The 17190-nt window shown below is 42.1% G+C and overlaps 2 protein-coding genes across 2 annotated transcripts in view; both read right to left on the bottom strand.

The window, feature by feature from the left end:
* LOC148083044 (NACHT, LRR and PYD domains-containing protein 3-like) overlaps positions 1-17190 on the bottom strand; it is a 214352-nt gene that overhangs the window by 71333 nt on the left and 125829 nt on the right. The window lies entirely within an intron of this gene.
* Positions 780-12184, bottom strand: LOC148083045 (uncharacterized). The gene is made up of 7 exons (XM_087785596.1): positions 12095-12184; positions 10220-10305; positions 7021-7197; positions 2565-2738; positions 2331-2504; positions 1979-2025; positions 780-1545 (listed from the first exon to the last, which is right to left on the bottom strand). Exons 1-7 carry the CDS (start codon positions 12182-12184, stop codon positions 1004-1006), a joined length of 1290 nt encoding a protein of 429 aa, XP_087641722.1. The 3' UTR covers positions 780-1003.

The following is a 17190-nucleotide window of genomic DNA, read 5'->3' on the forward strand; positions in this document are numbered from 1 at the left end:
TCACATCTACCCGTCTGTCCTCACATCTACCTGTCTGACCTCACATCTAACTGTCTGACCTCACATCTACCCGTCTGTCCTCACATCTACCTGTCTGACCTCACATCTACCCGTCTGACCTCACATCTACCTGTCTGACCTCACATCTACCCGTCTGTCCTCACATCTACCCGTCTGTCCTCACATCTACCTGTCTGACCTCACATCTACCCGTCTGACCTCACATCTACCTGTCTGACCTCACATCTACCCGTCTGTCCTCACATCTACCCGTCTGTCCTCACATCTACCTGTCTGACCTCACATCTACCCGTCTGACCTCACATCTACCTGTCTGACCTCACATCTACCCGTCTGTCCTCACATCTACCTGTCTGACCTCACATCTACCCGTCTGTCCTCACATCTACCTGTCTGTCCTCACATCTACCTGTCTGACCTCACATCTACCTGTCTGACCTCACATCTACCTGTCTGACCTCACATCTACCTGTCTGACCTCACATCTACCCGTCTGTCCTCACATCTACCTGTCTGACCTCACATCTACCCGTCTGACCTCACATCTACCTGTCTGACCTCACATCTACCCGTCTGACCTCACATCTACCCGTCTGACCTCACATCTACCTGTCTGACCTCACATCTACCTGTCTGACCTCATATCTACCCGTCTGACCTCACATCTACCCGTCTGACCTCACATCTACCCGTCTGACCTCACATCTACCTGTCTGACCTTCTTTCTAACCTTTTATTGTGAAGTGACCTTGAGTCTCTTGAAAGTTTTAAAGCAAATGTTTTATTAAACATGATGAACATCATGAGTGACTCGTGCTCCACTGAACTTCAAGTCTTCAGTCGACTCAACAAGTGATGAAAGAGTTTCTTCAACAACATTCAGATCAACATGTTTGTTTCAGGAGCAGATTTCTTCCATCATCACTGTCAGCACTTTAATGATGATTGACAGCAGCTACACAAGTGTGTTGGAGGAACACACTCACACACTCAGGTCACACACACACACTGAGGAACCAGAACCAGGAACCTCTGTGAGTCCAAATCCCAGGTACAAAGGTTCAGTGGAGATGAAGAAGGAGGCGAGGTGTTCCTGTTCATCAGAGGAGACACTGAAGAAGGTTAAATATCCAGGTTCATCAAAGTTCATCATCATTCCTACTCTGTGAGAAACTTCTTGACTCTTGATGACAGTTTCTTTCTTATCGTGATAGAATTTATATCCTTCATCATCAGAGCAGCTCAGACTCCAGGAATAACGGTTCTGTCCAAACTCAGACTCGTCTTCTTTCCCTCCGTCTCTTCTGAGAGTCAGTGCGATAGAAGCTCCTCCTCTCCACTCCAGCTCCCAGTAACATGGTCCAGTCACAGCTTCTCTGCTCATCACCTGAAGACACCGGTGGAATCTGTCGGGATGGTCCAGATAATCCTGATCCTGCGGCACAAGTTCCACCGTCCTGTTGTCCTTGGACAGTAGGAGGCGCCGGTGTGCTGTGTCCGGGTCCAGTGAGAGTGGACGGAAGTCTGAGAGAAGAAGACACGAGAGGTGATGATGGTGGAAGAACTTTCTCTTCAAGACAATCATGGACTCCGTGTCCCAGCAAGCCAGGGAGGGCTGCTCTGTTTGTTGACATCTAGTGGAGATCATCATCAAAGTGAAGTCAACAGTCTTCTGAGACTGGGACCACCTCCAGAGAAGAACCAGGAGGAACATCCCAGAATCATCATTTGATTGACACCAGTGTGTCCATATCAAGTCAGCAGCTAATCTAGCATGAAGCTAACATGATGTTTCTTCATGTTCTTGAAACATCTCTGTGTTCATCTCCACCATCATCCTGGACTTAATGAAGCTCCATCAGCAGATTCAAGTGTAACAACATCTCAACATCACAACTGCTCCACTAGAAGCTGACAGAGTCAAGGAGTTCTCATCCATCAATCAAATCAAACTTACACTTCTTCCATCCAGATGTTAACCTCTGTGGTCCACAGTGATCCAGCCTGGAGGAAGAAACATTGAGAAGATCAGATTCATTTGACTTCATGCTGCTAAGTGGACGTTCTTTCATGACTGTGTGGACCACAACAAAGATGGATCTAGAAACACTCGCTCAGTCTCCACTGTCTCCTTGTTCTTCCACTGGTGTCCAGCAGGAGAACATGGAGAAGCTCTGAGAGTTGGATTCATGTGCTCAGTTCAGATGAAGAGTCTGAGCAGCGTCACACACTCACATCTCTCTGCTTCTGATCACATGTTCAGAAGATCTTTGGAGCTCAGTCAGTGAGTTCTGCTGCTCCGTCCATACCTGAGAGTCTCCAGCCTCCAGTCTGGACTCTCCAGTCCAGCAGACAGCAGCTCCAGTCCTGGTCCTCCTGGATGATTGAAGCTCAGGTCCAGCTCTCTCAGATGGGACGGGTTAGATGTCAGAGCTGAGGCCAGAGAAGAACAACCTCCTGCTGAGATCTTACACGCTGACAGACTGTAATGAAGGAGAAACAGTTTCATTAAATCAGAAGAACTGAAGACATGATGTTCTGACCTGAGAGTCTCCAGGTGACAGTGTGGACTCTTCAGTCCAGCAGACAGCAGCTCCACTCCTGGATCCTTCAGGTTGTTGAGACTCAGGTCCAGTTGAGTCAGACTAGAGGACGGAGAGCTGAGGACTGAGGACAGAAGTGAACAACTTCTCTCTGACAGTCGACAGTCGATCAGTCTGTGAAAGAGACGGAAACGTCAACAAGAGACTTTTTCTCTATTTTGACTTGAAAGCCTTGATTGGAGGAAACACTGAACTCTTGACGTTCATAAGATCATCACATGATTGTGTGAACATTTGAAGACTTTGATTTCAATCAAGATCAACTTGATCAACACATGAAATAATGAAGTTTTCATCAGTTCAACACTTGATGTATAAATGATCACATGACTCACTGTTGTGAGAGGATTGATGTGTGTTTGTGTTTAATGTCAGTGTTAGTGTTAGTGTTGTGTAACTCCACTCACACTGGTGTGTAACTCCACTCACACTGTTGTGTAACTCCACTCACACTGTTGTGTAACTCCACTCACACTGTTGTGTAACTCCACTCACACTGTTGTGTAACTCCACTCACACTGTTGTGTAACTCCACTCACACTGGTGTTGTGTACCTCAACTCACACTGGTGTTGTGTAACTCAACTCACACTGGTGTTGTGTAACTCAACTCACACTGGTGTTGTGTAACTCCACTCACACTGGTGTTGTGTGACTCCACTCACACTGGTGTTGTGTGACTCCACTCACACTGGTGTTGTGTGACTCCACTCACACTGGTGTTGTGTAACTCCACTCACACTGGTGTTGTGTAACTCGACTTTGACTCGTTGTGTGACTCATATTGTTTGACTTGTGTTGTGTGAGTCCTGTTGTGTTACTTGTGTTGTGTGACTCGTGTTTTGTGAGTCGTGTTGTGTGACTCGTATTGTGTGACTTGTGTTGTGTGACTTGTGTGACTCGTGTCGTGTGACTTGTGTTGTGAGTCGTGTTGTGTGACTTGTGTTGTGTGACTCTTTTTGTGTTAGTTGTGTTATATGACTTGTGATGTGTGACTTGTGTTGTGTGAGTCATGTTGTGTGACTCGTGTTGTGTGACTTGTGTAGTGTGACTTGTGTTGTGTGACTTGTGTTGTGTACTTGTGTGACTTGTGTTAGTTGTGTTGTGTTACTTGTGTCTTGTGAGTTGTGTTGTATGACTCGTGTTGTGTGAGTCGTGTTGTGTGACTTGTGTTGTGTGAGTCATGTTGTGTGTGTCGTGTTGTGTGACTTGTGTAGTATGACTTGTGTTGTGTGACTTGTGTACTTGTGTGACTTGTGTTAGTTGTGTGACTTGTGTCTTGTGACTTGTGTTGTGTGACTTGTGTTGTGTGACTTGTGTTGTGTGACTTGTGTTGTGTGACTTGTGTTGTTTGAGTTTTGTTGTGTAAATTGTGTCTTGTGACTTGTGTTGTGTGACTTGTGTTGTGTGACTCGTGTTGTGTGACTTGTGTTGTGTGACTTGTGTTGTGTGACTTGTGTTGTGTGACTTGTGTTGTGTGATTTGTGTTGTGTTACTCGTGTTGTGTGACTCGTGTTGTGTGACTTGTGTTGTGTGACTTGTGTTGTCTGACTTGTGTTGTGCGAGTGATGGTTGTGTGAGTCGTGTCGTGTGACTCTTGTTGTCTGACTCGTGTTGTGTGACTCGTGTTGTGTGAGTCGTGTTGTGTGACTCGTGTTGTGTGAGTCGTGTTGTGTGAGTCGTGTTGTGTGACTTGTGTTGTGTGACTCGTGTTGTGTGACTTGTGTTGTGTGACTTGTGTTGTGTGACTCGTGTTGTGTGACTCGTGTTGTGTGACTTGTGTTGTGTGACTCGTGTCGTGTGACTCTTGTTGTGTGACTTGTGTTGTGTGACTTGTGTTGTGTGACTCGTGTCGTGTGACTCTTGTTGTGTGACTTGTGTTGTGTGACTTGTGTTGTGTGACTTGTGTTGTGTGACTCGTGTTGTGTGACTCGTGTTGTGTGACTCGTGTTGTGTGACTCGTGTTGTGTGACTCGTGTTGTGTGACTCGTGTTGTGTGACTTGTGTTGTGTGACTTGTGTTGTGTGACTCGTGTTGTGTGACTTGTGTTGTGTGTTTGTAAAGATCAACCTGCGTCTCATGGAAGCTTCAAGAACCAGAGAAGAGAGTTTGTTCTAATTGTCGATGGTTTTCTTCAACATTCAATGATTTGAACGTCTTTTACTGTCGAGTCATGATAGAAATACTAGAGTTTAGTCTCCAGACTGTGTTGATAAATATGTCAAGATGACTTGAAATATTCTTCACCTTCCTGTTGTGTTCATGAAATATCATCACTTCTAGAACCAAGTTCATGAGTCGAGGAAAAGTCATTCAAATCCTCTCAGAGTGAAAAAGGTTTCATGAAGAAACATGAATCCATTCACTGTTTACATCCATGTGTGTGTTTGTGTTTGTTTGAAATGATGTTCTGACCTGAGAGTCTCCAGGTGACAGTGTGGACTCTTCAGTCCAGCAGACAGCAGCTCCACTCCTGGATCCTTCAGCTTGTAGTTTCTACTCAGGTCCAGTTGAGTCAGACTAGAGGACGGAGAGCTGAGGACTGAGGACAGAAGTGAACAACTTCTCTCTGACAGTCGACAGTTGATCAGCCTGTGAAAGAGACGAGTGTCGTCAACAAGAGGATTGATTTGTGTTTATATGAGAAACAAACACAAGAGAACATAAGGAAAAATAAGTCACAAAACAAACAACAAAGACAAATGAAAATAAAAGGTTGTTACATGTATATTGATCATAATAACACATCATTGATTCTTTTTCTATTCACTTACTTATCTCAGTGTTTTTGTGTGTTTTCTCTCAATTGTTGTGTTTAATTCTTTTCCAGAGTAAAAATATCTTCAATTTAATCAAGACACTGATTCAATCGTGAAGATTCACTTCAGTCAATTTATTCTATTTGTTTTTTAACATTCAATTCAATATGAACAGGTTTACAAAGTTATTATTCATAACCGTGTCAGGTGTGAGTGTGAAGGTGTTGCAGGTAATACAAGCTCAAACAATGTGTGTGTGTTTGTCACTCACACTCCTGCACTCTCTCAACATTGTTGTCTTCATTTGAATGTTTACAGTTAGAAAATTCAAGGTGAATTCTCTCCATCTTTGGATCCAGTGGATCTATGTTGTGACACAGATGGAGTGTCAATCATCCTCCGTCACATTCACCTTCATTTCTTCTCCATGTTTGCTTCACATGAACTGAATTAGTTTCAACTTTTGAAACATTTCTCAAGTTTGGAGACTATTTTTGAAGTTGTTTCTGGACATCAATCAATATATGGATCAGTTTGATTCCATCTGGTGACACTTTTTATTCATGATTCATAAACATGTTTCAAGTGAAGATGTTTCTTATTTTCTTATTTTCTAATGATATTTTTTCACATTCATCAAAGTCTTCAAAGTTTTCCTCCATCATTGTTCAAACATGTCGTTCCTTTAAATCTCCAGGTTTCAAATGTTTTCTCTGTAGTTGCAGGTTTGACTATGGAGGCCTAGGAGGGTCAAACCAGGATTTACTGTCAGCTTTCATTGATATTTGAAACAATCTTCCATGTTTGAAGACAATACTTTTGGCAGAGATGGACTCGAGTCAACGACTTGGACTCGAGTCCAACTCTGGTCGCACCTATCAGACTCGTGACTCGTGATTTGTGACTCCAGTACACTGGGACTCGTGAAGAGTGACTCACTACTGCACCTGGTTAAGTGATTCGTGACTCAAGAGTCGACCCAGACGAGTCATTGTGACTCGAGCGTCGACTCAGTTATTTTAGTGAGTCTAAAGTCAAATCATCTTCTGGTCACTGATCCATGCTGTGAGTCTTTATTGAGTGAATCTCCTATAGATGGTTCATCTAGTGACTCCAACATGGCTTCAGACTTGATTGACAGGACTATGTTGATGGTTCAATGTTTGATAATAATCAGTGAAAATCTAATGTTTTCATACAAGTCATGAGTTCATTGAATCATCTGGTGTTTTTCATTTTAGCTTCAGACTAACTGTTGTCGTAACTTGTTTCTACTTTGAATATTCTTTGTATTATTGTGAAGTTTGCAGTGGATTTAAGTTCATGTTATTTATGTTCTTTAAAACGTTTTTAGTTTTATTTTGAAAGTTCACTTCCTCTCTGTTTATCTCACAAGAGTTCAAAAGTCTAAGAATCAAATGTGTTTGAATGGATCTGAGATCAGTAAATATGTGTCAACATACTGAACAGCACGACCCAGCAGAAGAACAAATCAAGTTCAAGTAGAACCTGCTGAAGACTGAGGTCACTTAGAATCATCTGCTTCATTGAAGAACTCACTGAAGACTCAACTTTGACTCTCTGGAGTCTCACCTCTGACTTTCACATGTTCTGAAGCTGAAGACATGATGTTCTGACCTGAGAGTCTCCAGGTGACAGTGTGGACTCTTCAGTCCAGCAGACAGCAGCTCCACTCCTGGATCCTGCAGGTCGTAGTTGTGACTCAGGTCCAGTTGAGTCAGACTAGAGGACGGAGAGCTGAGGACTGAGGACAGAAGTGAACAACTTCTCTCTGACAGTCGACAGTTGATCAGCCTGTGAAAGAGACGAGTGTCGTCAACAAGAGGATTGATTTGTGTTTATATGAGAAACAAACACAAGAGAACATAAGGAAAAATAAGTCACAAAACAAACAACAAAGACAAATGAAAATAAAAGGTTGTTACATGTATATTGATCATAATAACACATCATTGATTCTTTTTCTATTCACTTACTTATCTCAGTGTTTTTGTGTGTTTTCTCTCAATTGTTGTGTTTAATTCTTTCTCCAGAGTAAAAATATCTTCAATGTAATCAAGACACTGATTCAATCGTGAAGATTCACTTCAGTCAATTTATTCTATTTGTTTTTTTAACCTTAAAGTCAATATGAACAGGTTTACAAAGTTATTATTCATAACCGTGTCAGGTGTGAGTGTGAAGGTGTTGCAGGTAATACAAGCTCAAACAATGTGTGTGTGTTTGTCAATCAAGGAGTCGACTACTTCCACTATACATGGACTACTATCAACCTTCAGCTAATGCCAACATGACTGACCAAACGACTGATGTAGTTCAACATCTGGAGGACAGTGAGCTGAGACTATGGTATCCCATCCAAGGACGACAGCCCCTCCATCAGCTCCACACAACAGCTCAGGAGCCCATGATGGTTCAAGTCACTTCCCAACGGACATTTCTAGATTCTCTCATGTTAGACACGAAACACCAAGAGAACTCAAGGCTCCTCTTGTTTTCCGTGGGGATGTTCAGACAAAGTTGAGTTGGAAGAATGGCTCGAGTTGATGGAAGATTATTTCAAGAAACGTGATGTTCAACTGGAGAGTCGGGTGGAAGAAATTCTCACACATTTAAGGGCTCGAGCTAAAGAGTGAAGTTTGGGATAGAAATGGAGAGATAGATGTTGCACGCCGTCCTCACGCTGTGTCTGGTCTCTTGAGGAAACTTTTTTCTTCTGAACGCTATTCATCGGTGCCTTTGGCAGACTTTTATTCAACTCTCCCAGATGTGATGAAGACCCGTAGGACTACTGGCTCCGCCTCAAGAAAGCTGCTGCAGTCGCCACAGGTTGCTTGTGGGAACAAGACAAATGTTTGATCACCCAGATCTGGCTCACATTCCGGTCCATACTTTGGATAAATGGTCAGCCGTGAAGTGCAGGACGTGTTGGATGAATTTCATAGACTAGTTTGAAGACACCAGCCAGACATAGTGAAGAGGTGAACATGGATAGAGTTGAAGTTAACCTACAGCAGCCTGTGAACCACCTGAGAGACAGCAGCCAGTTGATCCAGACTCTTCTACAATGGAGAGGTTGCTGGGGTTGTTGGAAAAGATGCTGCAGAACCAGAGTCAGAACCAATACAACAGAAGGACACGTAACAACTACAAGAGACAACACCGAGTAGAAGGACTTGACGCTGTGCCATGTTCTGTATGTGCTGATGGTTCACACTCTGCATATTCTCACTGCCGAGAAAACCTTCTCTGCTTCTTTTGTCACTCTCCAGAACACACAAGACGTAACTCACCTCAAGTTCTTATGCCACCTGCCTTCACACATCAGGGAAACATCATGAAATTGCTCATTTCAAAGATGAAGGGTTCAATAGTTCCATCATTAACCTCAACATGTGATGATGCAGTTATTTTGTCACATTCAGACGAGTGGAAAGAGGAAGACCTGCAATCCAGGATCAGGACGACAAAGAGTCGTGTCACACTGCAACCAGGGTCTGAACATCTAGTGTGGGCTAAAGTGTCATCGTCTGCTCAGTCAACTGTGGGGAAAACAGTTGTGATCGAGCAACACAGTCCAAAGTGAGACCTGCACAAATCCTGGAAGGAAGAGTTGTCACTACCTTGTGGGGGGATGGCTGGGTTCCTGTGAAGATGTTGAATCCTACTGAGAAGCTACTCACTATAAAAATAAATGCTATGGTTGCAGATGTGTCACTCGCCCCTCAGTCCAAGACTTGCCTCAACCAGAACCCGTTTATTCTAATGTGATGTTGACACAGAACATCCACTGCTGTCTGAGGAGATGATCATCCACACGTTGAAGGACATGGATCTGGAGGACTTAGATCTCACCTGTGAAGTGTCTCTTGATTGTAAAAAAACAAGTTATTATGTCTCGTCCAAAGTTATGAGTGTACTTTCTCAAAACACAAAATGGATTGTGTTGAATGAATATGTTCATAGAATCTGTTTGGTGGACGACAAGCCTCTCAGACTGCAGTACCTCCGTGACCCCTCTAGTCAATATGAGAAACTGAGGATCTAAATAAGATGGAGGAACAGGGGATTATTCGTGAATCTCAGAGTGAGTTTTCTTCTCCTCTTATGCTTGTTGTTAAACCTAATGGTGACCTACGCATTTGCAATGACTTCAGATGGTTGATGCCAGAACAGTGAAAGATGCGGACCCCCTGCCCCACCAGACAGGCCTGCACAAATATAATAGAATGCCCAGGGTCTTACCAACAGCCCCGCAACATTTATACGGATGATGATGTCCATATTTGGTGATAAGAACTTTTCTTTTGTGTTATCTGGACGACCTGCTGGTTTTTGCTCCATCAGAGGAGGTTGCAATTGAACGGTTGGAGATGTTTTTTTCGCGTCTTGCTGCTAACAACTTAAAGCTGTCACCTAGGAAATGTAACTTTCTTTGCAGATCTGTAAGGTTCTTAGGACACATTATTTGTGCAAATGGTGTAAAAGACAGACCCTGATAAAATACAGGCCGTGGTTGATGTGGAAGAACCTGATCTGTTTGACTCTGATGGAATCACTTCTTCTGCAAAGAAGATGAGATCATTTCTTGGCATGGTCCTGTATTATCACCATTTCATAGAGGGATGTTCAGCTGAAGCCAAACCACTTTTTGATCTTGTTTCTGATCCTGTCTCCTGTAACAGCAGAGGCAGAAAACGCAAACCTAAATTGAAAAGGTTTCATCAGACTCACTCCTGTTGATTGTTCTGCTGAGTGTAAGGCTGCATTCCAAACACTTAAACATGACTCAGTCCACAGTGTCACTCTGGCTCACCCTGACTTCACAGAGCCCTTGTTCCTGCTGTAGAGCTTCTTTTGATGGGTTAGGTGCTGTCCTCTCACAGTTGCCACCAGGGGGCACTGTAGCACGACCAGTGGCTTTTGCCAGTAAAAGCCTCTCACGTTCACAGCTGAATTAACCTGCTCATCGGCTAGAGTTTCTGGCGGTTTGTGATAAGTTCAGTCACTGGCTAAAAGTGAGACATCTTACAGTTTGGACAGATAACAATCCCCTAACCTACATTTTGACTAAGCCCTGGTTGGACGCATGTGAACAAAGATCGGTGTCCAAGTTGGCAGCTTATAGTTTTGATCCGAACTATGTACCTGGCAACAAGAATGTGGTCACTGGTGCCCTTGAGAACCATTTGTTCAGTCTTGCATTGGTCATAGACCTGTTACAGAGACCTACGTCTCATTGTTGGAGAAGATGTGTGGCCTTGAAGATGAAAAAGTGTATGGTGCATTCAAGTGTACTACGAAGTGTCAAAGGGTCATTGAGCAGTCTTTGAATGAGGGTGAAGCACTAGACCAGGCCTGCCCAACCCGTGGCTCCCGGGCCGCATGCGGTTCTTTGCCTGGTTTCATGCGGCTCTAACGTTCTAGTGTTGTGTCGTTCACGAACGATTTGTTTGAACGAACGATCTTTTGAGTGAACGTACTGAACCGAATCACTTCATGAAGTGATTCATTCCTTTCTCAGTTCAGTTGAACGCCGCGACCGTGCCGGTAGGAGGGATTCTATGATAAGACTTTGCTACAGAACATTTAGTTTTTATGTTGGCACAGATTCGGTCAGTGTGCGCATTCGCTTTGCTTGAGTTCAATACGGTATTTTCATCTAACGCGCAATAATACAAGCCAGATCTGAAGAGGTTTGTTCAAAGCAAGGAATGACAGAAGTCCTAATAAGCAACATGCATAGTAAGAGAGAAAAATATTTTAATTATTATATTTTGTTTGTGGACTTAGTTGAACTGTGAGTTTGTGTGTGTAAGACAGTACAGTACAGTACACACAGTGCACACAATGTTCATTGTTGAAAATGACTGGCCCTGACTGTAGAAGTCAAATTCTGTCATTATCATGTTGGTGTGTGACATTTACAATAAATCTGGCTAAGCAGAGGTCTGTGTGTGAGGAAGGGATGATGTTCATGTGACCCATGATGTGGCTCTTTGAGGTAACACAGTAAAAAAATGTGGCTCTCATGTTGTGTGACTCTTGTCGTGATTTTTGTCCTGTGACTTGTGTTGTGTGACTCTTGTTTAGTTAGTTGTGTTGTGTGGCCACCCCTGCACTAGACCAACAAAATTCCATGACAGCTGAAGAATTATCAGCCGTTTTTGAAGCACAAATGTCCGGTGGAATGAGCCAGAAAGAAGGCACAGAACCTCCTCTTCCTCATCTTGTGGACATCACTCAGTCTGACTCATTAACTAAGAGTGAAAAAGCCAGACTGCAAGAACAGGACAACATTCTAAACATGGCGTTTCATTATGTCAAACTTCATAGGCAACTAAACACAAAAAATCTTCCAGTTAATCGTCCCAAATTCATTAAAGGTCAGGTGTTGCGTGGTTTACATGACTCAGAGGTCATCAGGGTCAGACACACACTGTGTCACTGGAGTGGACTGGAGAGTGACATCATTAACCACGTAAAGGGCTGTTTTTCACTCTGTTGTTGCTAAAACTCCAGAACCTGCATTTCGTGTCCTCCTTGAATGCATTCAAACATCTGCAGCTTTGGAATTGGTTTGCATTGATTTTTGTTCTGCTGAGAAATCTGTCAATCAAAGCGTGGACGTACTTGTTGTGACTGATCATTTCTCAAAAGCTAAGCAGGTATCCATCGACTGGGTTCGCACCCTTTTTTCCTCATGTTTGGCAGGATACCACGATAACCTGTTGATGTTGTGTTCCAGCATGCTCTCCCTGATTCCACTGTTGTTGACCATCATGACTTTGTGTCTCGGTTGAAGCAGGAGTTATCCATTGAGTTACTCAAATTGGCCAAAATCTAACCGCAGAGCTGGGGGCATCTTAGGGTCTCTTGCTGTTGGTGATCGGGTTCTGCACTCTTGACAAATGAGCGATTACTGATAGTGAAAACACATCATTCCTCTATAGACCTAATGCACTGTAGGAGCGAGTGACACTGTACCAAGATGGCCGCCCTGTATACACACCGCTCTAGTGAGGGCAGCAGTCGATGCGGCGTCCATGTAAATATGTCTATGGCCTCGAGGACTGCGATGAGGTAGGAGGAGGAGATGCTCTGTGAGCATTAGTGTATAAAAATATGTTAGAAACACCTTTTCTTTCAATTGTCGTATTTTATATTCTTTGTTTAGAAGCAGTTTTATTGTATATGTTTGTTTAATTGTTTATCGTTTAACTTATTGTGTGGTGTTTCTAGAGCGAGAGCAACGAGTGTGTGAGCGATCCATCCTCAAACTGTATTTTGATTTATGTGCAGAATCTTACAAATAAAAGACAAGTGATCCACGAGCAGCTTCATTGGTGGAATCAGAAGTGTGATGATCCAAAGGTTATACTCACATCACCATGAACATTACCCTGCATTGAAATCTAGCAACAGAACAAGTGATGACATCACAAGAGTCTCTCAAATGTGTTTGAATGGATCTGAGATCAGTAAATATGTGTCAACATACTGAACAGCACGACCCAGCAGAAGAACAAATCAAGTTCAAGTAGAACCTGCTGAAGACTGAGGTCACTTAGAATCATCTGCTTCATTGAAGAACTCACTGAAGACTCAACTTTGACTCTCTGGAGTCTCACCTCTGACTTTCACATGTTCTGAAGCTGAAGACATGATGTTCTGACCTGAGAGTCTCCAGGTGACAGTGTGGACTCTTCAGTCCAGCAGACAGCAGCTCCACTCCTGGATCCTGCAGGTCGTAGTTGTGACTCAGGTCCAGTTGAGTCAGACTAGAGGACGGAGAGCTGAGGACTGAGGACAGAAGTGAACAACTTCTCTCTGACAGTCGACAGAAGCTCAGCCTGTGAAAGAGACGAGTGTCGTCAACAAGAGGATTGATTTGTGTTTATATGAGAAACAAACACAAGATAACATAAGGAAAAATAAGTCACAAAACAAACAACAAAGACAAATGAAAATAAAAGGTTGTTACATGTATATTGATCATAATAACACATCATTGATTCTTTTTCTATTCACTTACTTATCTCCGTGTTTTTGTGTGTTTTCTCTCAATTGTTGTGTCTAATTCTTTTCCAGAGTAAAAATAGGGTTCAGTTTTAGACACCGTAACGTATTGTTGTGCATCTTCACTTAATAAGGCTTTTGAGTTCATGCAAAGTGCTTTTGATCAAGTTCAGGCTCAGCTTTGTCGACTGAAGCTTGTTCTCAATGCTGATAAGACCAAACTTATGGTATTTTCAAATAACAAAAAGATTGAGATAAATCACAATATTTTAACTTCCCAAGGTCATGCAATTGAGGTGTATTTTTACAAATACTTGGGTTTTATTATTGATGACCACATCTCTTTAAAATTCACATACAAAACCTGGTAAATAAACGGAAACTAAGGTTAGGCTCGACGACGACGAGTCGAAGCTACCTTCCTGACCGTTCTTGATTCTGGAGATGTGTTGTACATGAATTCATCAGCTCACTGTCTAAAGATGTTGGACACTGTGTAACATGGAGCCTTGAGGTTCATGACAAACTGAAGACCCTTAACCCCTCACTGCACACTATACTCAAGAGGTCACTGGCCTTCGCTCTCTTCGCCACGACTTAGTCATCGGCATGTTTGTATCTACAAGGAGATTATAGGTTATGAATGTTCCTCCAGCTCGTACTGAACTGGGTAAAACAGCTTTTAAGTTTTCTGCGCCGTCATCGTGGAAGAAGCTGAAGAAGCAGCACAAGTTTGAGACTCTAGTGACTTTTGACAAATTCAAGGCTGTTGTCAGGAATTTGACGTCGGACTCTAACAGCAAGTGTGAATGTTTTTAGTCAGTAATCTTTTATCCTTTTCTGATATTGTACCAACGCACTTAATACTGTATGAAATAGTTTTTATGTGTAACTATGTTTTGCTGTCCATCTTGTCCAGGTCTCTCTGGTAAAAGAGATTTTAATGTCAATGAGACTAACCTGGATGAATAAAGGATCAATAAATAAAATAATAATACAGAGTTATTCATTCACTGTTTGTGTGTTTGTGTTCACGACACATGTTCAAGTGTTTGCTCATGAAATTCAAATGAAAAGTTGATGTTGTTTCAAAAAGTGACTTTAGAAAATGATGGATTTACAAAACAAGGTGAAAGAAAAACCATGAAGAAAGAAAGAAGGAGTGAGTTGGTGACACAGAGATGAGTTGAAATGAAAGATATGAGCAGGATGTGAGACGACACTGTTGAATATTGTGATGAAGAAGAACATGTTTGACTTTTCATACAGTTGCTGATGTGTTCATCACACATGCTCACATCACCATGAACATTACCCTGCATTGAAATCTAGCAACAGAACAAGTGATGACATCACAAGAGTCTCTCAAATGTCTTTGAATGGATCTGAGATCAGTAAATATGTGTCAACATACTGAACAGCACGACCCAGCAGAAGAACAAATCAAGTTCAAGTAGAACCTGCTGAAGACTGAGGTCACTTAGAATCATCTGCTTCATTGAAGAACTCACTGGAGACTCAACTTTGACTCTCTGGAGTCTCACCTCTGACTTTCACAGGTTCTGAAGCTGAAGACATGATGTTCTGACCTGAGAGTCTCCAGGTGACAGTGTGGACTCTTCAGTCCAGCAGACAGCAGCTCCACTCCTGGATCCTTCAGGTCAAGGTTCTCACTCAGGTCCAGTTGAGTCAGACTAGAGGACGGAGAGCTGAGGACTGAGGACAGAAGTGAACAACTTCTCTCTGACAGTCGACAGCAGCTCAGCCTGTGAAAGAGACGAGTGTCGTCAACAAGAGGATTGATTTGTGTTTATATGAGAAACAAACACAAGATACCATAAGGAAAAATAAGTCACAAAACAAACAACAAAGACAAATGAAAATAAAAGGTTGTTACATGTATATTGATCATAATAACACATCATTGATTCTTTTTCTATTCACTTACTTATCTCAGTGTTTTTGTGTGTTTTCTCTCAATTGTTGTGTTTAATTCTTTTCCAGAGTAAAAATATCTTCAATTTAATCAAGACACTGATTCAATCGTGAAGATTCACTTCAGTCAATTTATTCTATTTGTTTTTTAACATTCAATTCAATATGAACAGGTTTACAAAGTTATTATTCATAACCGTGTCAGGTGTGAGTGTGAAGGTGTTGCAGGTAATACAAGCTCAAACAATGTGTGTGTGTTTGTCACTCACACTCCTGCACTCTCTCAACATTGTTGTCTTCATTTGAATGTTTACAGTTAGAAAATTCAAGGTGAATTCTCTCCATCTTTGGATCCAGTGGATCTATGTTGTGACACAGATGGAGTGTCAATCATCCTCCGTCACATTCACCTTCATTTCTTCTCCATGTTTGCTTCACATGAACTGAATTAGTTTCAACTTTTGAAACATTTGTCAAGTTTGGAGACTATTTTTGAAGTTGTTTCTGGACATCAATCAATATATGGATCAGTTTGATTCCATCTGGTTCAATGTTTGATAATAATCAGTGAAAATCGAATGGTTTTCATACAAGTCATGAGTTCATTGAATCTTCTGGTGTTTTTCATTTTAGCTTCAGACTAACTGTTGTCGTAACTTGTTTCTACTTTGAATATTCTTTGTATTATTGTGAAGTTTGCAGTGGATTTAAGTTCATGTTATTTATGTTCTTGTGAAACGTTTTTAGTTTTATTTTGAAAGTCCACTTCCTGTCTGTTTATCTCACAAGAGTTCAAAAGTCTAAGAAGAAGCTCAAGAGACATTCATTTGCATAAACTCAAGGACTTGAAGAAACATTAAACAAGACTTTTCTCTCTTTGCAGCCAACGAGGTGTTGTTTTGTTTGAATGTTAGTTTCTATTAACACTGTGTTAACTTTTCATTTTCTTCATCATTTATGTTCAGTTTTCACGCTGGATTTCGGGGTCAAGCCTAAAATAAACCCTGTCTGTGCCTGAGGGAGAAACATACAGTTGTTCATTCACTGTTTGTGTGTTTGTGTGTTTGTGTTCACGACACATGTTCAAGTGTTTGCTCATGAAATTCAAATGAGAAGTTGATGTTGTTTCAAAAAGTGACTTTAGAAAATGATGGATTTACAAAACAAAGTCAAAGAAAAACCATGAAGAGAGAAAGGAAGTTGGAGTTTCTCAGCCTGAATGAAGAAGGAAATCAAACATTCATGGTTCATATCAGAGATGTTTCAATGATCCACTTACAGAACTTCATTTGAAGCTTGAACCACCGGCAGAAGCCTCTCAAGAACCTCCTCTGAGGTAGAGTATTTCTTCAGGTCAAACACTTTCAGATGTTCCTCTGAGGACAGTAAGATGAAGGCCAGGCTGGACCATTGAGCAGGAGACAGTTGATCTGTGAAGAGACGTCCTGATCTCAGCTGCTGTTGGACCTCCTCCACCAGAGAAGTGTCCTTCACTTCATTCAGACAGTGGAACAGGTTGATGATTCTCTCTGGAGACACATTCTCACTGATCTTCTTCTTGATGAGCTTTGCTGTGTCCTGATTGGTCCAGGAGCTACTTCCTGTCTGTGTCAACAAACCTGTCAGGAGACTCTGGCTGGTCTGCAGAGAAAGACCCAGAAGGAAGCGCAGGAACAAGTCCAGATGTCCATTTGGACTTTCTACAGCTTCATTGATTTCTTTCTGGTAGAACTTTTCTATGTCAACGATTCTTGACTGCAGGTTGACTTCGGAGTTGAAGAACATCTGGTGAACATGAAGAGCAGACAGAAACTCCTGAAGACTCAGGTGGAT

This window comes from Callionymus lyra, chromosome 3, assembly GCF_982586985.1.
Source record: "Callionymus lyra chromosome 3, fCalLyr1.hap1.1, whole genome shotgun sequence".
NCBI lineage: Eukaryota > Metazoa > Chordata > Actinopteri > Syngnathiformes > Callionymidae > Callionymus > Callionymus lyra.

Excerpts from the sequence above, each read along its gene's own strand:
- LOC148083045 (XM_087785596.1), bottom strand. The coding sequence starts at position 12,184 with ATGGTCAACAACAGTGGAATCAGGGAGAGCATGCTGGAACACAACATC. Across the intron at positions 7,198-10,219 it reads AAGGGCTCTGTGAAGTCAGG|GCTGATCAACTGTCGACTGT; the intron begins GTGAGCCAGAGT and ends TCTCTTTCACAG. Across the intron at positions 2,026-2,330 it reads TGGAGGCTGGAGACTCTCAG|GCTGGATCACTGTGGACCAC; the intron begins GTATGGACGGAG and ends TTCTTCCTCCAG.